General features: G+C 50.0%; 1 protein-coding gene across 2 annotated transcripts; it reads left to right on the top strand.

Annotated features, from left to right (window-relative positions):
* Positions 1-304: 304 nt before the first annotated feature.
* Positions 305-26,091, top strand: SMAD7 (SMAD family member 7). 2 transcript variants are annotated; one of them, XM_010583002.1, is made up of 3 exons: positions 305-355; positions 5,429-5,503; positions 24,538-26,091. In XM_010583002.1, the coding sequence occupies exons 1-3, from the start codon at positions 334-336 to the stop codon at positions 25,074-25,076; spliced, it is 636 nt and encodes a 211-aa protein (XP_010581304.1). In that variant the 5' UTR covers positions 305-333; the 3' UTR covers positions 25,077-26,091. The 2 variants fall into 2 exon arrangements, with proteins under 2 accessions (XP_010581304.1, XP_010581305.1); XM_010583003.1 differs by having other exon boundaries at positions 306-355; positions 5,432-5,503.
* Positions 26,092-26,927: the final 836 nt, after the last annotated feature.

Genomic DNA, 26,927 nt, shown 5'->3' with positions numbered 1-26,927 from the left:
TTGGCCGGCCCCGGCGCTGCCGCGGCTCCGGCGAGAGCCAAGGAGGCCCCGATCAGACAGCCCGAGCGGCAGATAGCAGGGAGACTGGCGCCAGACGGCCCCTTTTGTTTATCTGACAGCTAAATATCAAGGCAATCACCGCCTCGCTGCCCTGCCTCCAACCCCCAGAGCTAAGACAAACAGTTTTGCTAAAAGAATGCCACTGTTATCATAAGTTCCTATCTTTTTTCTTTCTTTTTTTTTTTTTTTTTTCCTTTCTCATGGCTCTGCCTTTATTTTCTCTGTACTTTTCTAATTCCAGAGTCTCCCCCTCCACCCTACTCCAGATATCCAATGGATTTTCTCAAACCAACTGGTAAGTGGACTTTTTCAATGCAGACTGCAGATTAAAAAAAAAAAAAAAAAGGGAAAACGGCCCCTTTTCTCAGGGGAAACGTCTCCCCGCTTTTGTCACGCCGCGACGCGTTTCGCTTTTGGGCTGCTTGCGTGCTTCTGCGCCTCCTGATACCCCTGGAAGAATTAACATGTCATTTATCTGAGACACCCTCTGCACAAAGTAGGATTTTAAAAACTCTGGCAGGAAACTTTAGGAGGGATTGCAATGCAGCGCAGGCCTTCCCTGCTCCGAGTCACTTGGAAAGCCGGGAAAAACCCTGGGCTCCACTTGTAAATGGCAGTGCTCCGGCACCCCTGCGCTGAATTTGTAGGGATTTAGGTTGGGATCCAGCACAGCTTGCGTTAGCATCTCCCTGATGGCTGGGAATCCCAGTGAGCCTTGGCAAATGGAGTTGGTAGAAATCTGTCTGTGTTTTAAAGGAGCCTCGTCCCACCTCATCAGGTTGAAAAAACTAGGAAAAGGGGGTTGAAAAGTTTTTTTTTTTTTTTTTTTTTTTTTTTTTTTTTGCATGCCTGTTGCTTGTAATTGAACGTCAGGGTGCCAGGGGAGAAGCCCATTTGAGGCTGGCACCAGCTCTTTTGCGGTTGTCTGCATAAACTCTTGGTTGGCAGCGAGCTCACCGGGTGTGAGATAAATCGGCCTGGAAGAAGGAGGAGAGGTGGGGAGAATGGGAGAACGGGGGGGTGCTGGGGGATGAGCAGCTCCTGGCTCCCCCAGGATTAAGGGGTCCGGAGCGTTGGCTGGAGCGCGGTGGTCTCTGTGGTCGAGTCCTTCGGTCCCAGCAGGCAGGAGGGACACAGTGGTGCAGAGAGATGTCTTTCTGAAGACCAATACCATTTTTATTTATTTTTTTTTTATTGGCCAAAAAAGCAGTTTCTGTAAAATTACCGCTCCTCAGTTTCTCAGGAGTAGAAGAAACCCCGAACTTGAGGTTGCTTTGGACACATTGGGGTACCGTTGCGGGGTCCCATCCTGCCCACTACTCCCTCGGAGGCTGGACTGTTGTTTTTCCCCTCTGCAAACTCTTCAGAAAGGCTTAACAAGTCTTTTTGTGCCTTGTGGAAATAAGCAAAGCTGTTTAACAAACAGTCGGGTTGCGAAGACTGAAATATTTTGCCTCGGCGTGAAAAAACAGGAGATAAGGGCTCGTGAATGAAAGAGGGTTATCGGGAGGAGGTTCAACATCCCGAGCACGTGCTGGGATGCAGAAGGGTTGTTGCCTAAAAGACTCTGAGGGTCCGCTGGGTCGCAAGGTTTCGTGGATTTGGGCGAGATTGGCATCGTCTTCGCCTGCGTCCCTGCTGGGGGACGCTTCCCCAAAAGTTTACATTTCTGCCTTTGAAAGCTTTTCTTTCCACCCAGCGATGATCCCGGTGGGGGATGCGAAGGGGTTCGGAGCTGCAGGAGAGAAGGGTTAAAGCTTGCCTTGGGTTTCCTGTAAAAATGTTAGGATAAATCTATTAGCAGGGTTTAAACATCCAATCTGCCTTTGCCAGGACCTCATTTTCAGTTAGCCGAGTGATATATTTATTCATTAGCAAGTGTTGACATAAGGTAGCAAAATGTGTGTAAACAGAAAAGCCGCAGAACATGAATGTGCCATTTCGAAAGGAAAAGTTATTCCTATCGGCCAATAGGAAGTGATTAACGCTGCCCATCGGAAACGCAGAAACAACTGGGTTACTCACCAAAAAGTCCTCCTTTTTTTTCCTTTTTAAAAGAAAAATCCACTTGGCAGCTGAACTCTGACTAACGGGGCCGCGACAGGCACAAAGTGGAGCCTGGGAGTCTGTTGTTGCAGGTGGGTTTTGCAAGCTCAGGGTTTCTCGGCGTTTCCTCCGCGGAGGGACCAAGGGTTTCCCGTCCCAGCACTGGTGCCATCTCCTGCGGCACTTTCCCAGCTGGATGTTGAGGATTGCTCGCCACGGGCTGGCTAGAGGGAAGAGGGACGGTAGATGATGATGGGAAAGGTGTGAAGCCTTTTACCTGGCTGATGCCCGTGAGCCGTCTTCTCCCCTGGGACCTTGGGTGGGAATGGTCCCACCATTTAGACTTGGGCAGCTGCATCTGCCCGTGGAGCTGGGAACGTGCATCCAGCGGGAAACTTGTGCTTTTTCCACCAAGCGTGATGGTGGTCATAAAAATATTTAAGCATTTAGCGCTAGGTCTTGTAAGTGCTTGGTATGGGCGGACGGACAGGAATGCCTGGACCAGTGTGGGCTCTGGCAGCGGTCGCCGGTGCCCATGATCATGGAATCACGGAATGGTTTGGGTGGGAAGGGACCTTTAAAGGTCACCTCGTCCAACCCCCCTGCCACGAACAGGGACATCTTCCACTAGATCAGGTTGCTCAGAGCCCCGTCCAGCCTGACCTGGAATGTTCCCAGGGATGGGGCATCCACCACCTCTCTGGGAAACCTCTTCCAGTGTCTCACCACCCTCATCGTAAAACATTTCTCCCTTCTATCTCATCTGAATCTCCCCTCTTTTAGGTTAAAACCATTGTGATGGAGATCACGGTCTTTTTTGGAGGTGATGGAGGTTGGGAGAGGCTGTGTCGCTGGCTGGAGGAAAGCAGGGATGGGCAAGGAGCTGCGGGCAGTGAGATGGTCACGTTGGTCTTGTGTGCTGCTAGGATAGAGCTGGTGTTTGTATGCTTGCCGTAGAATGGAAGGATCTGCCCTTGACAGCCAGTTTATCTGCGGGAAGGCTGTAGGACCAGGCTGGCTTGCTCTTTCGTCAAGGAGAGGACTTCTCTTCTCACAAGGGCCGGTTGCAGGGATGGATGGCGGTGGCTTGCACGGGGCCAGGCTGGCTCTGCAGTGCTGGAGGCTTGTGGGGGCTCAGCATCCCCAGTATCCCTGCAGGAGCTGCCGCCTGGGGCTCTGCTGGAAGTGAGATGGATGGTGGTGCCCCCAAATAATTCAAGCGGATCTTTTGACCCATCGTTAGGTGCGACAGGGGGCTGCAAGTCGCTGTGTCCATCGTGCTCCTGGGCGGTTGGTCATGGTGGTGCTGGATGACGCACTGAGATGTCGCTGCAGAGCCCTGTGCCTTCCTGTAGCATCGATTTTCTGGGGAGTTGGAGGTTTGGCAGCCTCCAGGAACTATTCGGCCCCTTGCAAGGTTGGGCTGGTGACCACCAGGAATAATTGTATGTCTGTGATGGTTTTATATTGCGGGAAGGCAGTTTTGGGAGGAGATTCCCAGGCAGTGTGCTTGATCCTACCTCTGATCCTGCGACCTCTCTTGGGCTGAAAATAAAACAAGCCCAAGGACCCGCTACTAGCGAGAGCCCTCGGCAGATCTATGGGTGACGGGAAGAGTGCGAGGATGAGACCAGCCACGTGTAGGGCAGAGAGCCCAGGAGGGTCCTGCTTTTGGGCTTATCCCACACCTGGCCATCATGCTTGGTCTAGAGTGAAGGTGCATCAGCTCTGTGTCCTCTAAAGAGTCTTCAGAGGGTAATTAATTGATGAAGGGCACCGGCTGTTGGATGATGGATGCGGGGAGGGAGCCGACGGCTGTAAAGAAGTCATGAAAGCGCCTCACCCCATCACTAGGGTTATGCATTTTAAGTCGGGGTAGGGTTCTCTCCTGCCATCCTGTCTGATGTGCTAACAGAAGACCTGGTCGCGTACGATCCCTAGAGCAAGAGAACGTGGAAAAGCCAGGGTTAACCCATCACACCTTTATCCTGGAGGGACTCTCCTCAGGGAGCTGTAACTGGGGGCAGACGGAGCCCAGCGCAGGGCAGGGTGGTCCAGCCTGCCTTCAGAAAGCATCTGTAGTAGCCCAAGCAGTTGAAGGCAGCTCAGGGAAAGGGCGTGGGGAATCTGCTGTCTGGGTTAGAAAGGGTTAAAAGAAAAAAACCATACTTCTTTGAAGCATAGAAAGCACTACAAGGCATTTAGAGAGTGTATCGTATACAGTATTTCACAAGTAAGTCCATTTCCTGTCTCCCCTATTGTTTTCGGTTTGATTAAGTATATCCTGTTAAACTGTATATTCCTGTTAGGGCTTCCACTTTGCTCTGATAAAATGAGGTTATGCGGACAGGAATTTCTTTTTTGCTGGGATTTTCAGGGATGAAATCTGGAAAAATGACTTTTATCGGTAAGGAGAAAATTATCTTGGCTCTCCTGGTGGTGGCCCTTGCTTTGAGATACAGTTGTAAGCAAAATGATGTCATCAGGGAGCCCAAATTTGATGAAACCCAAAGTCCCCGAGAACCTGCTGAGGACCAGAAGGTTCCGTGAACTTCACGGATCTTCTCGGGCTTGTCCTTGAGCTTGTCTCCCCTGTGGTAGTGACCAAAAAGCTGGAGTTTGCCCGCAGGACTGGGGGGGATCGGCGTTGGCTCGTGGCTGTTGTCGCCCGGAGGAGCGGGCTTGGGATGGAAAGGTCCAAACCTTGAGCTCGAAGACCTCCATGGCACGAGGAGAAACCTCTGATGGGGTGGCCGATCTTCCCCTGCCCTTGCCCTGTGGGGGTGCATGGAGGGGTAGATCCAGTTGCCCACCAGAGGTGACAGTGGGGTGTAAGATCTGCCAGCAGCTGGCGGTGACAAAAATTGAGCGGGGGAACGCAAACGTAGACCGTTTGCCGCAAAAGGGCGGTGATGAGACATTTCCCTTTCGGTTCCCATTTCAGTGAGTTACAGGTGTTGACTAAATCGGGTGCATAAAGCCACGATTTAAGCATTTTTGGGAGCTTGCTTACATCAGAACGATGACAACCTTGATCTCGTTACCCGGTGACTTGGCCGGAGAGGTGGCAGCCAGTCTGTAATTTTTGCCGGTCTATAATCAGCGTTGGCTGGTGATGAAGCGCAGCGCGCAGCCTTGATTGAGGCGACGAGTTAGGGTGGATGCTTCTTGATGAACTACCGTCTCTGCACGGACAATTAGTAATCGCTTCCTGCTAAACCCTTTGGAATGTGTGTTCTGCTCGCGGCGATGCTGGGAGCCTGCGAAGAACCGCCTATATACTGATTTTTTTTTTTTTTTTTTTTTTTTTCCTCTGCTCCAGCAGATTGTCCAGACTCTGTGCCTTCCTCCACTGAAACAGGGGGAACTAATTGTCTAGCCCCTGGGGGGCTTTCAGGTAAGACATCTCTTGTTGCCCTTGATTTTGGCCGCGGGTTGCGTTGACCGAGGGTCCTGACGGAAGGCGAAGTGATGCCGGGGAGTTTTGGGGATGCGCGTCGTTGAGAAAGGCATGCTCGAAGGGGGAGTTAGGTTTCGTTTCAGTAGCAGCCGCGTGCCTCTCGTGCAGAGGATGTGTTGAAATCCCAGGCGAGGTTCTCCATCCCCAAAAGCCCATGTTTCCTTTGAATTCCAGCCTTAACGCTCCATTAATTTTCGGAGCGAGGCAGGAGGAGGCGTGTTGGGGAAGGCTAAGCGATGTCAGCCACCCGTTTGTTCGGATGCATGGATTATCGGAGCAGGTGCGGTCGTGCCGTGCAGAAGGATTCGGCGTCAAGCTCTCCTTGACTTGGTGGTGGTGGTGGCACCTCTTGTCTCTGGGACGAGAGCTGGCCTTGGGCTTTGCTCCTGGTAGGGTAACCGGCATCCCACATCTCACGTGTGAGGCCCATGGTGCCCGGGGAGGAAAGGTGACCCTGTTTTTTGCAGAGGGAGTTGGACTCGATGATCCCTATGGTTCCCTTCCAACTTGAGATACGCTGTGATTTTTCCCTCGTTTTCCCGTTCGCCATCTCTTTCGGCCTCCAGGTGCCGTTACGGGATGGGGGTTCGGAGTGTGTTTCCCCCACCCTTCTTGGGCTTTTCACAGAATGCTTTGGCTTGGAAAGGACCTTGAATGGTCATCTCGTCCAACTCCCAACACCTCTTCCAAGGTGTGATGTCTCCAACACCTCATCTCCCACCCCGGCCCGGCCGACGCTGTGGCTGGGCTCCCTCTCAACCAGGATTAAAGCGTCTGAAACCATGTACCTGCGTGTACTCGCTGATGTTTGAAGGTGCTTCCCTTTGTGGGGATGTCTCCCTGATTTATGATTTATTCATTGCTCTGAAACTGGAATTTCAGAAATAGGTCGGCGGCGGCCGCACGCGCGTGTGCATCTGCCCCTGCCTCTCTCCAGGAATTGCGTTTGGTGTGGATGTCTTTAAGTGAGCCTTGTTTGTTTTTCTTTGGGTGTAATATATACCCTGTCTGTTATTTGAGAGGGGAGCATATTGTTTGTTCAAAGGCCCTAATGAGAATTAATCAAACGGAGGGGGAGAGGGAACAGAGAAACTTGTCGCTGTTGTGTGTTTTTTTTTTTTTTTTCTTAAATGCAGAAGTCTTTGGGCTTTTTCTTTATTTTTTTGCTGTTGGAGCCCATAGCTTTAGGGAAGAAAAAAAAAGAGGCTGTAAGAAGAAAAAAGACAAGAAGCAAAACAACACAATAAGGATCTTGTTAGATCCTTTTTTTTTTTTTTTTTTTTTTTTCCTTTTTCCTCCTGAAATACACCCGTTGCGGAGGGGAGGAGAGAGTTCAGTTCCACAGGATACCACATGAAATAAGCAGAGGAAGTACTCGCTTTTAAAAGGGGGCTTTCTGTAAGGTTCAGCCTATTGATAACATCTCGTCTGGCTGCTCTGCTCCCGAAGGGAAGGCAGGAGGTGGGGGCTTGGGCTGCAGGAAATAACACGGCTCGTTCCCGGTGCCTCCCGAAGGGCCGCGGGAAGGGGAGCCCCAGCTCCTTGGTAGACCCTCCTCCCCAAAAGAAAGCACGTTCCCCCCGAAAACGCCTTTTTTTTTTTTTTTTTTTTTTTACTTATTATATTTTTATTATTTCATTGGATTGGGGTTGTTGGTTTTTTTTTTTCTGGTCTTCCTTATCAAAGGTTCCCCCCCTCAAAGCCTGGAAACAGAACCTTTTACGATCATTAACCGCTCTTTTTTCCTCCCCAAATGTAATTGTAGCCATTTAGTTTAATGAGGAGCTGATAGGAGAGTTGACTCATGAAGGGATACGGTTAGCTACCCAAGCCCTGAAACAAAGCCGAATGCCTCCACATGAAAGAGCATTTGTTTTGAATTTGCTCTGATTTACTGGCATCTCCCTTCCGCGCGCAGAAGTGCAGCGCTGAAAATTCCCAACTGGAGAGACCCAGTGGAGAAAAGAAAATAAACGCACTTTGCAGCAATCCTCCAAAGCTCACTTTCTTCTTTTTTCTACCCCCTCTGCATATTTTAGTTAGCAGAAGGGTGTATTTGAAGAGGGCTTTAATGAGTTATTGGCAGGGTACATGGGGAGCGCTTCGGCGTGGTCTTATCGGTAAGTTTGGGCAGCTAGGGATCGGTGATGCCAGGTGGAGAATCCAGCATCCCACATCCCCTCTGGACTAGGGCTGGGTTTGCGGTTCCTTGATGAAAGGACGGCTTTAAGAAAAGCAAAAAAAAACCCCAATTTTAGTAGATTTGGAGCGGGAGGCTGTGGATGCTATCATGGGTGGATGGTGGTGGTGGGTTCCTGTAGCATCGTGGGCAGGTTAGGCTTTGGCCACCAGCGATGGGTGATGGATGCTGGTGTGGTAGCGGCGTTCCAAGTCAGTAGACCCGTTTTAACGTCTCGAAGCTGGAAGGGTAGGATTTAGTGAGGCAGATCTCTCAGCACCGAGAATTTGGGAATGGGGCCAGCCTGGGGTTCACAGCTCCTCTGGCAGGGAAACCGCATGGTGGGGTCGAGAGGACGATGGCAAGAGGAGCATTAAAAAGGGGAACGAAGCGAGCGCCCTTGCAGTTCTCCGTGAGGATTCTTTGATGATGAGGAGTCTCAGGTCCGGCCACTGCCGGGGTCGCAATCTCCTTCTGGAGGCCGAAGGCAGTTTCACTGATGGATACCAGAGGCGCTGGAGGATGTGGGAGGGGGACCGGCACGGCCAGGGGGGATGTATGGGGAGTGTTTTCCCTGTGCGATAACTGATCTGAGCCGCTCTTGCCCTCCCTCCTCTTTCTGTTCTCCTTTCTGGCCCAGGAATGCGATATTGAGTAGTCCTTCACGCCATGCTGGTGTCTTCTTCTCATCCCACCTCTGCTGTCTTGTCCCCAGCCATCCCCTTCTCCAGCTGATGCACCCCTTGCTCCCGCTGAGGCGCTGGCTCTCACTTCCAGATTCTTGCCTTTATTTATTTTCTTATATCTATTTTTATTGGTGGTGGCTCCGTGGGTAGGTCAGTTCTCCTCGCTCACGGTGTCTCCCACCGAGATGGTTGTGCTCAGGTATTACCAGTCCAGATCCTTTCTACCCTTGACGTGGTTAAAGAAGAGAGCAAAAATACCCCATTGGAGATAAAAATAATTTCTGTAAATAGGAGACAGGGTGTTTTTTTCCTGTATTTTGAGCTGACTTGTTCTCAGCAGGTGTGTTTGGTTATGACTCTTCTTTCAAACAAGCAAAGCCGTGCTTGGAGAACCTGGAGGTTACCGGCCCATGGTCCGGTGGCATCCGATCGGTGAGAGCCGAATTCCCGTACGACCCACGGAGGAGCTCTGCTCCGAGGGTAGAAGTGAGCTGATGGTGCTTCATGGTGTTGGTGCTGGGTCTCCATGGGATGCTCTCCACCCGGCCCTGGATGTCTTCCTCTTGACCTGTATGTGGCATGGGACTGGTGGCTCTTGGCTGATGGAAGGTTGTGGTGCCCGTGGTGGGTGTGAAGGTGGTTCTCCTGCAGGACAGACAAATGGTGCTGGGCCTGCTGGTAAAGCGAAGCTCTCCAAGGCCATCAGAGAGGGAAAGCAAGATGAGCTGGCTTACGTTCTTGCTGCCTCCACTGCTTTTTTATTTATAGGGGTTATTCGTAAAATACCAAAATCAAGAGTTTACCCAGATTTCAGCCCAATCCTGTTGACCTGCCCCGACTCTGGAACCACCCCAGGGTCTCCTGAGCCGGTGGACGTTGAGGGACGATGCTTGGTGGGTGCTGGACCACGGCTCTGCAAAGCTTGAGGCTGGGAGACCTGCAAGGCTCTTCTGGGGCAAGCGCAGCCTCATTTTCTCCCTTCTGACTCCTCTGCACCGTAAAGTTGGGAAAAGACCACCGGAGGTGGGAGAAGCATCAGCATCGCTCCCTGCTCCGCCTCTCCCGGCGGTGGGACCTCGTCTGGTTGAAGGGACCGCTTGGCCGAGTGACATTTCATTCCGAAATCGTGAGCAGGCTGGGAATGTTTCACTATGCCTCTGATCCCCGCTGGTATCTGCTCGCCGGGGAAGAAGCACCTTGTCCAAATCCGGAGCTATTTGCCCCCCGATGCGGCTCCCCATCGCTTCCCCCCCCGCCATGTAAACAGGATCCCACACGGTTTCTCCGGCAGAGTCCTGCCTGTGTTTTCCCATTTCCCCCCTCCTTCCACCTCCCTCTCGGACAGAGTTTATAACCTCCTGTGAAATGCCTTTATTTACAAATTGGCATCCTATTATAATCTGAAATTGAGACATCTTCCTGTGGAACTAGGATTGTATATTTGTCCCAGGGATAAACAATTGCTTGGGAATTTTTTTTTTTTTAAAGTCACTTCTTTTCGGTTTATTTTTGAGCATACGTCCTTTTTTTATATATATATATATTTTTTTAATTTGCTTTGAGCATCGCAGGGCATCGCACCCTTTCCTTCCCAGCCTTGTTGAATCCGCGACCCCCTACCCCGCTTACCTAAAAAAAACACCGTCCCGTCCTGGAAAGGACAAGGTTATCAGGGGTTAAAGCCAAGATGACAGCACTGGAGCCTCTGGAGCAAAGCAGGCTGCCTGCCAGGCTAGGAGCCTCCCGGCTCGCCTCGCACATCATCTGACCGTGGCCGGCGGGGAGGAGGGAGCCGGCGCTTGGCACCGACCCCGGGGCTCTTGGCTTGGCCGCCCGCTCCGGCTCCTTCGGCCCCGTGGGTTTTTTTGGTTGTTTTGTTTTTTGTTTTTTTTTTTATTAAGGAGGATTTCACCCTGCAGGGACCCCCCCGGGGACACGGTCGGGATAGCCCCCGTGCTGCTGCGGGGATGCTGGGGGCATCGCCCTCCTGGCTCTTAGCTACTTAAAATCCCCCCGCAAGCAAATAGGACCCATTTAATAATTAATTTTAAGTCTTCCAGAGCCTTCTGATCCTTTCCTAGATACTCTTCGGGGATGGGTTTTAAAAAAAACCCTGATGGCAAAGTGCTGCCCCCATTAAAGGCCGGGTGTTCCAATCCATCCCTGTACAACCATTAAACCCATTTTGCCGGCCGCCAACGGATTTTCCCACCCAAACGGCGCCTCGAGAGCGGTTGACGATAAAACGCAGAAGACGACCCCCACCGCCAACGAGTCCTTCGTGGCGGGGACCACGACCGGGACCGCTCGGGTTTTATCCCGGCAACCTGGCGCTTTTTAGGGAGGCAGAGGAAAAAGGTGACTTTTGGAAGTCGGGCGCCAATTCAAACCGTGCGCTGCTCGCAGAAGATGAGCGCCGGCAACTTGATCGTTGGGGACATTTAAAACTCGGTGGGACAAAAACACTCGTAGGGGAGCAGCCCCGGGCTGGCAGGGATGCGGGCTGCATCGTTTCCATCCCCGCTGTCTGCCAGCGGGTATCACTTACGCTAGAGGAACCAGTAACATTAACCACATGCATTTCCCCGCCGCCGGCATGGGGAGGGGGGGGGATATGCCTATTTCTAACCGCGGCGGCCAAGACCGTAAACGTCGACGCTGGGTTAGAACGGGGCGCGTCCCCGGTTTTGGGGGCACGGGGGGAAGACTGGGGTGTACCGAGCATCCTTCCCAGCTTTAACTGGGTGCTGTGGGGTGGGCGGCGGGTGCTGGCCGGAGCCCGGCGCGGGTGGGTGCCAACCCCACCGCCGTCCCCGGCCGGCTTGAATGACCCACGCCGCAGGCTGGCCGCCTGCCTACTGTCACAAAGGAGCTTCCTTTCCAGTTTATTTTCAGCACGGAGATATTATTAACCGCTGAGGCACGGTCTCTGTTCTAACCACCCTCGCTTTTTGCCTAAATCGCTTTGTTTTCCCCCCCCCGTCGGCGTGCCGAAGCCGCCGGCTTGGCTCCGGTGCCGCCGGGGTACCGGCTGCGTCACGGCTGCTGTTGAGGAACGGGAGGGCACGGGGAAGCGAGCGGCCTGATCCTGCACGGGGCTGAGGTCGGGGAAGGGAAGGAGCTCGGCGTCTCGCAGGATTTCCGCCTGCTGGCTTTGGATTAGCCCCTTGGTTTTGGTTGTTTCTTTTTTTTTTTTTTTTTTTTTTTTTCAAATTTTTTAACTTCTTTCAAGAAAAGCAGCATCTTGGGTGTTGCCGGCTGCCTCTTTCTCTGCAGTTTATTTTATTTTATTTATTTATTTACCTTTTTCTTTTTTTCTTTTTTCTTTTCTTCTTTTTTCTCTTTTTCTTTTTCTTTTTTCTTTTTTCTTTTTCTTTTTCTTTTTCTTTTTCTCTTTTTCTTTTTTCTCTTTTTCTTTTTCTTTTTCCTTTTCCTTTCCTTTTCTTTCCTTTTCTTTCCTTTTCTTTCCTTTTCTTTCTCTTCTTTTTGAGAAAAGAGCTTTTCTGGGCAAGCATTGCAGGGATTTTCCATCCCCTTCTAGGGCAGGGTGGGGGCTCGCATCCCCTGTGCACGGACCTGCCGCAGGAGCCACCCTTGGGGGGGTCTTTGCCAATGGGCTCAAGTCCTCGGATCCTTTTTCCAGGGGAGTTTGTGCTGTTGGGGATGTGATGTGGTGTTTGCTAACAGCCAGCCCTTCTCTCCCCTTTCTTTTTTTTATTTTTCTTTTTATTTTTCCCTTGTTTTTTTCCCCTCCCCTCTTTCGGGTAGCCATTTAAATACGTGATGATAACTTTCACCCTGTTAATTAACAGGAAACATTGGGACAAGACAGGAAATTACATCAGTCTTTTATGAGGAAAGAGCCAAGAAAAAAAAAAATACAAGAAAACATAGTTATTAGTGAAAGCAAAGAAAGTGCTGGGGGAGGAGGAGAAAGAAAAGGAGAAAAAAACCCATTCCACGGGCCCCGCTTTTCCGAGGGAGGCTGCTCCAGTACTTGATTTTATTTTTATTATGTCGAAAAATATTTGACTAGCAGGGTCACCTTTGCTTGAGCGCGACGCTTGAGCTTCCCGAGGAATCCTTTTTTTTTTTTTTTCATGCCTTTTCTCAGCTTCCTTCCCCAAACTGTGAGGCCTAGGAAGCTCTTGGCCGGGAGACTAATTTTGGTTTGGCTGCTCAGCCCTTCAAATTGGTCCCCACCCAGTGTCATTATCTTGGTTTTAACTTGCAAGGGGAAAAAAAAAAAAAAAAACAAAAAACAACCACCCTGTAAGAGCTGGCTCAGCCCTTCTCTACCCTTTTAACCTCGCTGCATAAAAAAACCTCCCGGCTTCAGCTCCCCGGTTGGGTTGTGCTGGCAACGCTGAAGAACCCCAGGGTGGTTGCAGGAGGTCCCGGTGATGCTCTCAGTGATGCTTCTCTATGTATGATGGCCGGTACCCGGCTCTGTGGTCCTTCCTCATCCTCCCTCAGGGATGAAGTAAGATGCCTGGTGGGGTGGTTGCAGGAGGTCCCCGTGATGCTCCCGGTGATGCTTCTCTATGTATGATGGCCGGTACCCGGCTCTGTGGTCCTTCCTCATCCTCCCCCAGGGATGAAGTAACACGCCCGGTGGGGTGCTGGGTTTTGGCGAGCCGTCTTTGGGGTGAAGTCTTGGCTCCCATGGGCTTTCCTGGCTTTTCCCTGAATACCTGAGCAGGTGGAAAGGCAAATTTGGGCTTTAAATGAATAACTCAGAACCGTTCAGGCTCTTAAGCCTTGTTGCAAATATGTACCTATATGTGTTCACAATAAGCGAGGCTACAGACGGTTATATATTCAACAAAATCTATTCAACCTACATATAGGTATAGGTTGAATATATATCTCTCAAATATATTCAATATATTGAATATGTGTAATTATATATAATATGTAGGATATATTAAATATATAATGAATATATTGTGTATATATAATTATATAGGTTGAATATATTATATATATAAAATTACATATAACATATATGTATATAGGTTGAATAGATTTTGTTGGTAGAGCCACCAAAACTGCAACAGTAAGAGCTGTCTTTGCATTGGAGAAACTCAGGTGTTGGGAAGGTGGTGAAAGTTCACACATCCTTTGCTTTTACAACAGGTGAAGTTGGCTCCAGATCTGGTGATTTTTGGTGACAGAAACTGGTGGGTCGAATTTATAGATGCTAAAAATTGCCGGGCATCGCTGCCGAGGGGAGCACCCTCCATGGCGGGTGATGCAAAATAATACTGGAAGGGTTGTGTGTCTGTTCGCACGTTGGTGTACAAGGTGAGGTTTTGAGTAGAAAAGCAGGGAAAATAGCAAAACAGTTGAGGAATTGAACCGTGAGATGGGGTGCTGGTCGCCCACGCGGGACGGCTGCTGGTGACCCCGTGGCTGGGCTCCGGCGGCACCTTCCTGGGCAGAGCGGATGGAGTAAATAACTCCGTAAAATCATCCTTCGAGCAGAAATCAAATAACAGGAGTTTTATTTGGAAAAGGAGTTAGGAGCCTGAAGTTACATCACTGCGTTTGAACTGATGAATTCATTTTCTTTGGAAGCCGGGCTGAGACTTTTTAGCTCATTATAAGAAACAAACCCATAAATCTTCATATGCAGAGGCCCATAGTTTTCCTGTTCTTTGTCACAGCCGAGCATGGAAAATGTATCCCGGGTGTCAAGAGCACGAAGCTGTGACACACCTGAGATGTTGCACCATGGTTATTTTCTGGAGCAGGTGGCGTGGTGCTGGATTTGCCGAGCGGCGGTGCCGAGCCCCAAATCCCCTGGGCTTTGTCCCCATGGGAGGATGCCATTGGGTCTTGGTGATGTCCCAAATCCCCTGGGCTTTGTCCCCATGGGAGGATGCCATTGGGTCTTGGTGATGTCCCAAATTCCCTGGGCTTTGTCCCCATGGGATGATGCTGCTGGGTCTTGGTGATGTCCCAAATTCCCTGGGCTTTGTCCCCGTGGGAGGATGCCGTTGGGTCTTGGTGATGTCCCAAATCCCCTGGGCTTTGTCCCCGTGGGATGATGCTGCTGGGTCTCCGTGATGTCCCAAATTCCCTGGGCTTTGTCCCCATGGGATGATGCTGCTGGGTCTTGGTGATGTCCCAAATCCCCTGGGCTTTGTCCCCGTGGGAGGATGCTGTTGGGTCTTCGTGATGTCCCAAGTCTCCTGGGCTTTGTCCCCGTGGGATGATGCTGCTGGGTCTCCGTGATGTCCCAAATCCCCTGGGCTTTGTCCCCATGGGAGGATGCCGCTGGATCTTGGTGATGCCACCCCGGCTGCGGCGCGGTCCCCACCTGGGACAGGGCTCTGCTGCTGCCACCAAAAGCGGGGAGTGGGATGAGCGCAAGGAGCTTTCTGGGGTTTTGTTGGGTTTTTTTTGGTTTTGGTTTTTTTTTTTTTTAATCTGGGTGCTGCCGACCTGCCCCGTTTTATAGCCCGGGGCAAACTTCTGCCGGCCTCCGTCTGCAAAAGGGGGTGCCAACTCCGCCAGAGCGCCGGGAGGGTTAATTACTTAATGAATGTAATATTCTCTGTAATTGCTAAGCGTTATTAATCCAGAGCAAAGTGAGAGGTGAGGGGAGGGGTGCGTGCGTGGCCAGGCTTGTGAACTCCATCCAAACGCCGTCCATCCATCCATCCCTTACTTGCCCCCGACCCGGGTCGGGACTGATGCCGTCCGTCCGTCCGTTGGTCCGTCTGTCCGTCCGTCCCTGGGCAGCGACCCTGCCTGTCCACCAGCGTGCTTTGCCGCCTTGCTCTTAGGAATAGGCGTGATTAGATTATGAAGGCAGACAGAAGTAATGATTAACTTTTTCAGTCTGCATGCTGTCTCCAGTCTGGCGCTGGGTGTTTTTTTTTCCCCCTAAGTAGGCCCTGGCCCCGCGTCGACAGGGTATTAGGTTGTAAAGAAAGCCAGGAGGAATGAAGGCAAAGGAGGGAGGGGAAAGGGGGGGGAGCCTTTTCCATCGGATCCGGGACTGGAATTTATTGGCAGGAATGCAGTAAATGCTCCAAATGCCAGCCCAGCTAAACAGTTTTCATAATTGTTACGGAGCGGGGCACAACGAGCGTGAAAAGGACTTTTGTTCCAACCCTGCTTTTTCCATGGGTTTACGTCCCTGTGAGGGATGCTGCTCTGGGAAAGGGAGCTGGGGGAGGTGGCTTCTTTTTTTTGGAAGTGGGGGGGAACATATATTTATGTCTGTTTTTAGTCTTTGGGGAGAATTCTAGGTCGGTGTGCTGCGGGGAGGGGCTTTTTTTTTTTTTTTGGTATTGAAACGAGAGCGGCAGTGATGCCGCGTGTGTGTGCGTGGAATGCAGTTGGGGGGGGGGGGGGGAAATCCTAACACACATCTGTGTATTAGGTATCCGTTTGGAAATCCTAGACTGCTCTGCTTCAGGTTTTATTAAGGTCTTTACAAGGTTTTTAACATGTAACCCACATAGCTACATGTTGTCAGTGGAGAGCTGCGGCTTTCCTGGGGGCTGTATCCCTGTCCTCCCCGGGGCATCACCGGGTACCAGGCGACCTCCTCCCCTCGCCAACAGCAGAGCTTTATTTTTAATTGTGAAAGGTCTTCATCCTCTAAAACCGAGCTCGGTGGCCGCGTTGAGGGGGGGTGGAATGGCCTGGTGGTCTCTGGTGGCTTCAGCATCCGCATCGGTGATTTATCCCCGCGCTGAGGGCGATGGGCAGGATGCTGTCATGGGAACCTCCAGCACAACCCAAGCCGGGAGAAATATTTTGGCAAGCTCATCCTCGGGTCTGATTGGTGTCGTCGTAAGTCAGGAGCCCTTTGTGTGCTGGTTTCTCCTTCTCGGAAGGTTTCTGGTTGAGATCTGGGTTGGGTATGGGTGGAGAAGAGGTGTGTCTTGGTTGCTGCTGAGGACGAAGCACGGAGGTGTTTGCTCATTTTGGGGAGCTGGGGCTGGTACCAACCCCCAGTCGCTTGGTGGTTGTGTGGCAGCACCTCATGAACGCTGGCCTGGGCTCCCTGTGTTTTCCAGAGGAGCCTCTTGGCTGATTGGCATTAAAACACGATTATTCTGGGTTGCTATCAAGGCAGGGGAGGAGGTCGGAGGGTGCACGGGGCTGCGGAGCATCTTGCAACACCTCCCGAGCCAGCAAATCCTCCCAGGACACATCCCCACCAGCACAGGAGAACAGCAACGGGGACACATGCAGCAAAAATAGGATTTCTGGGGTTTTTTTCCATGTGGACCTGCATGCCGTCATGCCTATCTGGGTGGCCTGGGGGTCTTAAAATCCTCATGGATGTTGGGAGCACCCCTCTGGAAGGGTCTCTCCTCTTGAAGCATCCCTTCGTCCTACCCGGCCGCCGGGTTGGAGCTTGGGGAAGGGATTCCCGTCCTACTGCTTTTTTGAAACAAGGGAAAAGTTTTCCCACACCTTTGAGGAGTGCAGGAGGAGAGGCAGATAAAGAAGGTTCTTTAAATTAAAACTTCAAAAATAATTAGACTGACTGTATACTAAACAACAGCAAAGAGGCCCATTTACTGTAAATATTATGAATGGATTTGGCTGGCTTCTTCATCCCCACCCTTCCTCTAAGGCTTTTCTCTGAGCCGAGTCGAAATTCGGCCTTCAGACAGCACGGTACTCTATAATTTGCATGGCTGATGAGGCCCGAAGCCTGGTACGGAGGAAACTGGAGTCAGCTGGCTCCTCTCTAACCGCTGGAGACAGGCAGACAGGCATTTTTGGTGTGTGCCTGCGTATTTTTTTTTCTCCCTCCTTGTAGCTGCAGCGTTGCTTGGCTTTTAAAGAAAATGGGCACAAAAAAAGGTTCGTCTCTTCTCAAGTCGTTTTTAGCTGTGGTAATTGATTAATCACCGTAATTAGACAGTAGCAGTGACTAATAGGATGTTTATGAATCAAATTTCTGGTTTGGTGGACTCCATGAACTCAGCAGTTTCAGTTTGGTTCTTTCTTTGCCGTCCTTCGATGCAGGGGATGTCGGGGAGCTGGGCTTCCTTCACACGTAGATATTGGTCACCCTGTATTTCTCTTGGACATCCCTTCTGGGCCAGCCTTGGCGTTTGCCATACTGGTGCCCGCTCCTGAGGCTTTGTAGGTCTGCCACAACGTGCTGGCAGGGACCCTTTCTGGGTTTGTTTTCTTGCTTTTGTGTCCCATCCCTGAATTAACCCTCAAAAGGTCAGGGCTGAGTTCCAGGCTGGGAGAAGGTTGACTCAAGGTGCCACCAAGTTGGGTTGGGAACCTTAGGGAATGTCCTCAGGGATCAGTCATCTCTACCCACTGTCTAACCCGACCTCGTTTTTGTCCTGATTTCACAAGAGGGTTTCCCAGCCATGGTGAGGGCGATGGAAGTTCTTGGTTGGGTCACCAGGGGACCGAGCAGAGCGCTCCCAAGCTTGTAGGTCGCCGCTACCGTGAATGAACTGAAGCCCTAATTACAAATACCGGGAGACCCCAGGCTCCTTCCCCTGATGGCTTCTGCCAGATTTTATCCTCTGTCTCCCATCAGACTCGCAAGGTTTCAAATCTGGTGGCAACATCTCCGCTTCTGGATACCAGCCCTTTGAAAACTCCAGCAAACTGAGTTGGGGGGGAAACTCAGGTGGATGTTTATTTTCGTGCAAGGTTGACTTACTTTGCTGGGAGCGAGGAGGCATTTCAGTGATTGGGTGGACAACTAGTTAGTAAATTAAAGAAATAATCTTAAGGCTCTTTAGCCTGCATGACTACTGTGTATGTTGAGTAATAAGAGCTGCCTAATTAGACATAGACACAAATTTATGGTCTAGCCTGTCAATCCGCGGATTAAGGACTCCATAAGTACCTACTGACATGATGGGCTGTAATGGCTCCTAAAGAGATGTTATGGTCTATCGTGTCAATAATCCACAGATTAAGGGCTCCCTAAGCATGTGTTGACGTGACTGACTGTCCCAGCTCTTTGGGGGCTCTTGTGTTGGCGCGGTGGAGGGACCCCATGGGCCAGCTTGGGTGGTGGCATCCCCGCCGTAGGTAAGGGTTTATTTTCTCTGCAAACAACAGGAGCTTAACACATGACCATCCTCTAAATTAGCCTTTCAGAAATCATCCCAGCCATCAAAAGCAGGGGGAGGGTGAGGAAGCTGAAGCTGTCTAGGTCTTGTGTGCAGGGAGATATAAAAGGGTTGGGGCAAACATTGCCATGGGTGGTGTCTCCAGGCTGCCCACAAACTCTGTTAAAGGCACAAAGACCCTTTTCTGCAGCAGGATATATCCTTTAATTTGGATTTTTTTTTCTTTGCTTTTGCAAAGCATACCTGGAAATCTGGCTTTGAAGGATTTTTCTTGGGGGTTTTTTTTTTTGTTTGTTTGTTCCCCCGCCCAAGTAGCCTGTAAATCACCCAAGAGACTAGAAAGGAAGTAAAATTTCCCTTTTTGGTGCCCGTTTTTCTTTGCTTTGATGAGCTGTGTGGTTGCACGTCATGCTCGATGTTCTCCTCACCTTGATGTAATGCCTGTTCGCTTCTCGAGTAAGAGTCGAGGGGTGTGTTTTTCCTGAGATCCTGCAGAAACAGCATTTGCCAGTAACATGAGGGGCAAAACGGCAACTGGAGTGCCCCGAGCTGCCCTGAGGACCCTCAAGAAGAGCACGCAAAACCCCATAAAAAGCTCAGGGGTTTGCGTCTCCATCTCTTCCATCTCGACGAACAGGAGAAGATGGGGCCGTGGCTCTGCTCCGGGCTCGCAAATGCCGCTTAAGGTCAGCCAAGAGAGATTACCGGGCGCGAGACGTGCTGAGCTTGGTCTCAGCCTTGGCCCTGGCCAGACGACACGTTGTGCTGACATCAGTCCAGCCAATTTTTTTTTAAGCACAGATGCCCTCTGTGTGTGCTGTCGGATAAAGAAGGAAGGACCGTAGGTTCATCTGCTCATCGGCGGTGCCCACATCGCTCGTTTTCCAGCAGAAAGCTGCCTCCTGGGAAGCCAGGCAGGGATCTCGCCACTTCTCCAGGTCTCCTTGGTGCCCCAGGAGCCTACGTCTGGGTCCTGGTCCTTCGAGGAAAGGTCCATAAGACCAATTTGGTGCTATGATTTCTTGGTGGACATCTACATTAATTTATCTGTTGCCTTTACCCATTTGTGTTGGGTTATTGGTCATATGTGCAGTGTCACCTCCGCAGGTGGCTCAGGTGAAGGTACCACAAAACCCGAGCAACCTGATGTAGTGGAAGATGTCCCCGCTCATTGCAGGGGGGTTGGACTAGATGACCTTTAAAGGTCCCTTCCAACCCAAACTATTCTACGATTCTGTGAAAACGAGGAGACTTTTGTTAGCGGTTCAGGTTAGGCGATGCCACGTTGAGTATTGCGTCAGGGTTGATGTTTGGTGGGAAATCCAGCCGCAAGGATCACAGAGGAATGAGGGAGGCAAGGGGGTGTGATAGTGAGAAATTGAGGAAGAGCGCGAGAAGATGCTCTGGGTCAAAGCTGCTCTTAAAAAAAAAAGAATAATCTATAAATACATATATTAAAAAAAGTATAAAGACATAGTTTGAAACACTTTTACAGTTGGATAATTTAATTTGCGTCTAATCCTAATACCACTGAGGAAAGATCCAATTACAGGCATTTAAAAACCTAATCAGGAGCGCAGTTGTATTCCCATTTTCAGCGACACGTTGTTATTATCGCAGATATCAGTGACAATTTAGATAGCTCTTGACTTGATCAGATGGGAGTAGTCCCGGCGGGTGAGATAGCTCAGTGTGTGTTAAACTTGCTGTTTTCTTTAGAGGTCGGTTGATTACAGGAAAACCTTTAGCTATGTCAAAACAAAACAAAGCAAAACAAAAGATCCCCAGCCCACCTCCCCTCTACGCTCATGAACTTGGCACCGGGACAAGGCTGAGATCCAAAAGCTGGCCAGGAGCTGTGGTGTTGTTGGTTTGTTGTTTTGGTTTTTTTTAAATCCAATTTTGCTGAAATGTTTCAGTTCCTCCTGAATGAAAAAATAACTTTTTCTTCCCAAACTCCTAATAAAACTGCCAGAGCTCAGAAAGAAAAAGTACAGATGATGTGGTTTTATCATCTTAAAAGCGTTCATGTGTCGAGGAGAAAAGCCACACCAGAAATTTCATGCCACTTCCAAGCGACATGAGATGCGAGTCCTCCTGCCACAGCTTGGGAGAACCAAGTGTGGGGCTGTTACTGATAAATTTGGGTGTTTCTGTGGTGTGAATCTCTCATACCCACCTTCATCTGGACCTCCTTGGTTTCAGCAGCTTTTAATTTTGGGGGGTTATTGCTCTGGTGTCCCATTCTCCAGGATTTCTGTATGGATGTAGCATTTCCTGCAGCATCCCTCCCTGGAGCAGGATGATGCCCCGAGCCCACGGGCAGCACGTGCACGCCCGAAGCTAGAGAAATCCTGGCTGTGGCCTTTTATTGAGCAATTTTGGGCAGGACTTGGTGTTCACGAGGGTCAAGGCGGGTGCTGGGGAACCTCGTAGCCTCCCGTGCTGGTTGGTGTGTTGGGAAGAAGCTGGGATGATGCTTTTGTGGAGGACACTCCTTCCTCTCCAAGGGATGTGCCAGTAAAAGTCAGGGCAGCCCTTTAGGAGGGTGTAAAAAATAGGGGAAAAAATCAGTTTTTCAATGGGAATGTGATGTTGAATAACATGGTTGTGCTGGGACATCGCTGTTTTCGTCACCATCCACACCAACCTTCCAAAAAATATGACGCCAAAGACTTGGGGGTATCAAACTGTTGCCTCAATTTCTCCCTTTCATGCAGAAGGGTGCTCTGCTTCAGATGGCTGTTCTCTGTAGACCCAACTATAAGTGATCAATACGACCAATTCTCTAAATTCCTGAGGGCAGACTTGCTTTATTTTCAGTTATTTCTTTTTTTCTTTTTTTTTCTCACAATAAGCTTGCACAATGTGCTGGGGGGAGCCTGGTGGAGCCCCTAGGCAGGCTGTAATGCAAACCATGGAAAATACTAATAAACCAGCGATAGCAGCAAATGGAGGGATGCTTAATAATGAAATAATAGTGCGGATGTTTATAGCATTAAACATTATCATTGTTTGCTGGAATATGGGAACGCTCCCGGTTTGCTGGGAATTTTCCAGGCATTTAGAAAGGGATGTGTTTGCTCCAAGGAGCTCATAAAAACGATGCTTTTAACTCAAAACAAGAATCCCAACGCGTTTCTCAGCTGTTTCTGGGCTGTCACACATGAGGATACGTTGCGGGTGATGTGGCTGCAAATTTCCCAGTATCTGGGTTTTTGTGGGGGTTTGCGGCAGGCGGAGACAGGCGTTGGATGGTGGGTCCAGATGAACCCGGCGGGGCATTTTGGGGCAAAATCCACCTATTTGCTTCATTTGCCCGCACCCGTGGTCATTGTCACCAAAAAAGCCTTTTGGGGAAAAAAAAAATCTCCATCGCTGCAGGAAACATCTCTGCGTCAATTTTTCCTCCTCTCCTGCAACCTCCTCTCCTGCCTCTGCCGCCCGAGTGATCCCACCGGCTTTTCCCACCCCTTTTCCCAGCAGATGCCAAAATCAGGGAGGCGGGTGGGAGCGGGGAGGCTCCGCCGGGGTCCCAACAACCATGAAAAGCAGCTTTGGTGGCGGCTGGCAGGGAGGCCTGATCCTGTTTATCCGAGCTCATGCCTTATATTCTCATGGCTTTTTGACTAGACATCCAGTCAACAGCCAAATCCCGCAAACGGAAGAGGCTCTGGCATATTTATACTGTGTGCTGGCATTGGCTCCTTAAAAAAAAAAAAAAAAAAAAATCCCGGATTACCTAAGACTTGTCCTTGAGGTCTGGTCACCCCATGTCATTGAAAAACCTAGTTGGATTCATTCATGAACTTCCAGCCCTCCATAAAGGTCTGTTCATTCATAGCCAAGGCAGTTTTCTTTTTTTTTTTTTAGGTTTCTTTTTTTTTTTAATGCGCTGGCAATTAAATAACTCTTTGTAAGCGGCAATGAGCTACTTGTTAAGTGGTCTTCACTAATGCAAGCACAAATATCAGGTGAAAAAGTCTTTTTTTTTTTTTTTTCTTTCCCTGCCTCCTCCTGAAAGGGATGCTTTTATGTTCATATAAATGAAAACCTATAGGAATTTCAGCAGGGTTCAATGGCTGCTGCTCCAAAATTCCCTCAGCTGCTGTAAAACAAAAAAAAACCCAAGAAGCTCTGGGCATCGCTGGCAGGCAGTCGGCGGGGAGGGTGCAGCAGAGGGGGGCGATGGGTGCTCGAGATGGGGACGGATCCAGGAGCATCTTCCCCCTGGATGCAGGAGCATCCCCCTCCCAAATTCCTCTCTTTCCTGGGCATCTTCCTCCCAAATTCCTCTATCTCCCGGGCAGGTGGGAGAAACACCATCCTGGGGGGAGATTTCTTGCCCCACTGGGTGCACCCTTGGTGGGGGGCACCCCATTTTGGGTTAGGGAGGAGGTAACCCAAGCCGCCAAGCCTGTCCCCCTTGGGTCCCTTGCACGGTGCCAGCTTTCGGCAGGATGTAAAGTTATCCGCAGCAAAGTCTTGGGAGGCACGGAAAAGGGGAGATGGAAGGACAAACCGGGGCACACCTCGAGGGATGCTGTCCTGGGGACTCCCCCCCCTCTCCCACCGCCGGAGCCCCCATCCCCGGTTTCACCTGGGAGCGAGGGTCCTATTTTGGGGCGTACACAGTCAGGCCCATTTTTAGTAGCTGCCTCCAGCAACTGGAGAAATATTTTCCTTGCTGGCATAGAAATGAGGAAATTAAAAGTGTGTGGCTGGGCTTTTTTTTTTTTTTTTTTTTCTTTAAAAGCACAGTGCAGGGCTTGAAGTGCGACTCGGAGATGGGAGAAAAACGCCTGCGCTGGGGAAACTGGCTTATTAATAGCAAAAAAATAGAGAGAACAGGGCAGCCGGCGTGCCGCTGCCATTGCTCATGCTGGGGGGTGGTTTGGGGGGCTGCCAAGGTGATTGAGGGAGAGCTTTGGGGTGCTGGGTCACCCACCATCCCTGGTCCCATAGCTGTTCCCATGGTGCAGGGGATTATTTCGGTAGCGCTCACTAACTTGCATTCCCAGCTTGGTTTTTGTTTTTGTTTTTTTTTTAAATATATATTTCTTTTTTTAAACACAATTCTAGAGATGACTAGTTCCCAGGTCTTCACATGCTTACCAAGGCTGGAAGGAATTACCTGCTGAGCAGCACCGGGCTGCTAGGGATTCTCCGTCATGAAAAGGGGCTTTTTCGTGTTTCTTAGCCGCCCCTGCTTGCTTTTTCCTCCTAAGTCATATCCTTGCTGCTCACACGGGCTAGCTATGGGCAAGGGAGTTGAAAGAAGGGCTACGGGAATGAAGCTCTGGGGTTTTTCGAGCTTTTTGGGGCCATTTTTGTTAAGAAGCGTGAGATTTCTGGTCAACGCCCTGCCACCGTCTGATGGTGCTTCTTGTGGGTCGGAGCTTCATCCAACGTCTCCATCCTCTCCATCACCCAGGCTCTGCCTACAGGCAAGGGAAAGCCCCATGAGCTAGAGCAGGCGAGTTCTTGGCTCCTCCAGTCCCATGGGGTGACCTTCAGCGTGCTTTTCTTAGCAGCGTCTTGTTTTTTTCGGTGTCTGTGCACAGTAGATAGTTGTTTATGGAAACGGATCCGTCGTTTGGTGGGTGTAAATAAGGGGTTTTAGGGTGTTTGGTCTTGCTGGATGCAGCTGGCTGGAGCATCTCATCTCCTGTTGGCGCTGAAGGTGGTCCTCGGGATGGGTTGGGTGAAGGATGGCTGCGCCGTGGGTGCTGCTGGTGGGTCTCGAGCCACTTTTTTGAAGGTGGACCTGGTGATTTAGGACCTGTAACTCCAGCCAGAGCTAGGCACTGAAGCAGCACGGGAATCCCCCAAACCTGGGTCAGCTTAAATGGTCTTAGTAGTGGCCTTAACACATGGCTTTTGGAAACGGTGGCTGTGCTGTGGTCATCGTGAAGACACGGGCAGGCAAGGACCTGCTGGCGTTGCGTCGCTTTTGGGTTGTATTACCCACCCCCGGCGCTCAATTTTACCTTTTCTTCCTTTTTTTCTCCTCTTCTGTAGATTCCCAAGTTCTTCAGGAGCCGGGGGATCGGTCACACTGGTGCGTGGTGGCATACTGGGAAGAGAAGACGCGCGTGGGTCGGCTGTACTCTGTCCAAGAGCCCTCCCTGGATATCTTCTATGATCTACCTCAGGGGAATGGTTTCTGCCTCGGACAGCTCAACTCGGACAACAAAAGCCAACTGGTGCAGAAGGTCCGCAGCAAGATCGGCTACGGCATCCAGCTCACCAAGGAAGTGGACGGCGTGTGGGTGTACAACCGCAGCAGTTACCCCATCTTCATCAAGTCGGCCACACTGGACAACCCCGACTCCAGGACGTTGTTGGTTCACAAAGTGTTTCCAGGTTTTTCCATCAAGGCTTTTGACTACGAGAAGGCGTACAGCTTGCAGAGACCCAACGACCATGAGTTCATGCAGCAACCATGGACCGGATTTACTGTTCAGATCAGCTTTGTGAAAGGCTGGGGCCAGTGCTACACGAGACAGTTTATCAGCAGTTGCCCGTGCTGGTTGGAGGTTATTTTTAATAACCGATGACTCGAGACAGAGTGGACTCATGACATTTATACTACTTTGCTGCTATTATTTCCTTCTGAGTGCTTGCTTTTCATGCAAACTTTTTGTTTTTGTTTTGTTTTGTTTGTTGTCCCCCCCCGCCCCGTTTTGAGAAATAGCTTATGGAAAGATTTTTTTTTGCCTTGGGTATTTTGATAAATATATCTATTTTTTAAAAGTGTGAATGACCAATAACTCAGAAGGGCGAGAGAAGGGTGCGGGGGGATGGATCGCATACGATAATTATTTCACGCCTCTGAAAGGTTTATCCTATGTGATCGATGGATTTGGAAGCCACTTGCTATATGTTACAGCTCCTTCTCTTGGATAAAACAACAAGATACCTGTATTTTTTACGCACCACCTTCCCCTTGCCACCAGCCATCCCCGGTGACGGTGACACCAAGTCCCCTTCCCCAGCGGTGCTAACCCCACGTTGCCGCCGAAGGATCGTGCAAAACCTTCCCAACCAGGTCTTTACCCACCCTTTTAATTTTTATTTTATTTTTCTTGTTGCTGGGTTCACGTCTTGTCACTGTGTTCATCCTTCCACTGCCTTTTTTTTTATGGTCATGGATTGATGCAAGGGGAGAAAACAACGGTGGAGAAACCTCGTGCATGGCCCGTGCTTTATAATTTGAGCTGAGATGTGAAGCGACAGAAGCGTAAGCCTAAAAAAACGAAACAAAACAAAACAAAACCAACAAAACAAATGAAAAACAAATGGGAAAACAAAAGAAAAAGTGTTCACGATAGTTGGTCTGTTGTAACCTGCTTAGATCAGGTTATCCCGGTACCATCCTATCTGGAAATGCAGTTGTGCTTTCATTTCTTCTTGAATTCATACACGAGTATGATACTTTTACACTGTTCTTAGCTCAATGAGCATGTTTAGACCTTAACATAAGCTATTTTTCTAAATATAAAGGTTTAAATGAACAAGAGAGCATTCTCATTGGAACTTTAGCATTGTAGTGCTTTGGAAATAAAACACACAAAAAAAGGACTCCTTAAAAAAATCCTGAGATTTATTAAAGAAAAAAATGTATTTTATGTTATATATAAATATATTATTACTTGTAAATATAAAGACGTTTTATAAGCATCATTATTTATGTATTGTGCAATGTGTATAAACGAGAAAAAAAATAAGAAAGATGCACTTTGCTTTAATATAAATGCAAATAACAAATGCCAAATTAAAAAAAAAAAAAAAAGAACACGAGATTGGTGTTTTTTTCTATGGGTGTTATCATCCAGATGAATGTTTTTTCTAAAGGAGTTTATGTTCCATTAAAAAATAAAAACGTACACTTGATCCCAGGCTGTGCCGAGTGGCTTTTTTAGTGGCGGGGATGAGACAGGCAGGAGAGATGCTGCTCTAGGTGGGTACCGCGTGGGATCGGTGGTGAGGGCACCCACCCCAGCCCCATGTGGGACCTCTCCGGCGTGGGTAGCACCCAGGTAGGGTCAATCCTGAGCTTTGGGCTCTGTTGGGCTGATTTCGGTGCACGTAGCTCTGGGCTCCCCAGCTTGGATGCACCCAGTTGGTCCCAGTCTGGAGGGGCTGGCTGGATCGGGGTGGGTTGCACAGGGGTGTCTGGCTCGCTGCGCAAAATCTGCTGGGGTTATTTTTGTTATTATTCCTGTTTCTCGTCATTTCAGCTTGAAGGAACCCCCATGCTGGGGACCCAGCTCCCATCGGACACTGCCCCAGTCCCTGAAATACCATGGAGGGCCAAGCTTCTGCTCTGTGCTGGGACACGGGTGGCCCACGCCGCCAGGCGAGGAGGAAAATTCAAGAAGAGGGGAAAGCCAGTCCTTGGTGGGTTT

The sequence above is a fragment of the Haliaeetus leucocephalus genome, unplaced genomic scaffold (assembly GCF_000737465.1).
Source record: "Haliaeetus leucocephalus isolate CR32 unplaced genomic scaffold, Haliaeetus_leucocephalus-4.0 Scaffold866, whole genome shotgun sequence".
Taxonomy (NCBI): domain Eukaryota; kingdom Metazoa; phylum Chordata; class Aves; order Accipitriformes; family Accipitridae; genus Haliaeetus; species Haliaeetus leucocephalus.
This window is presented reverse-complemented; position numbering and strand designations above follow the sequence as displayed.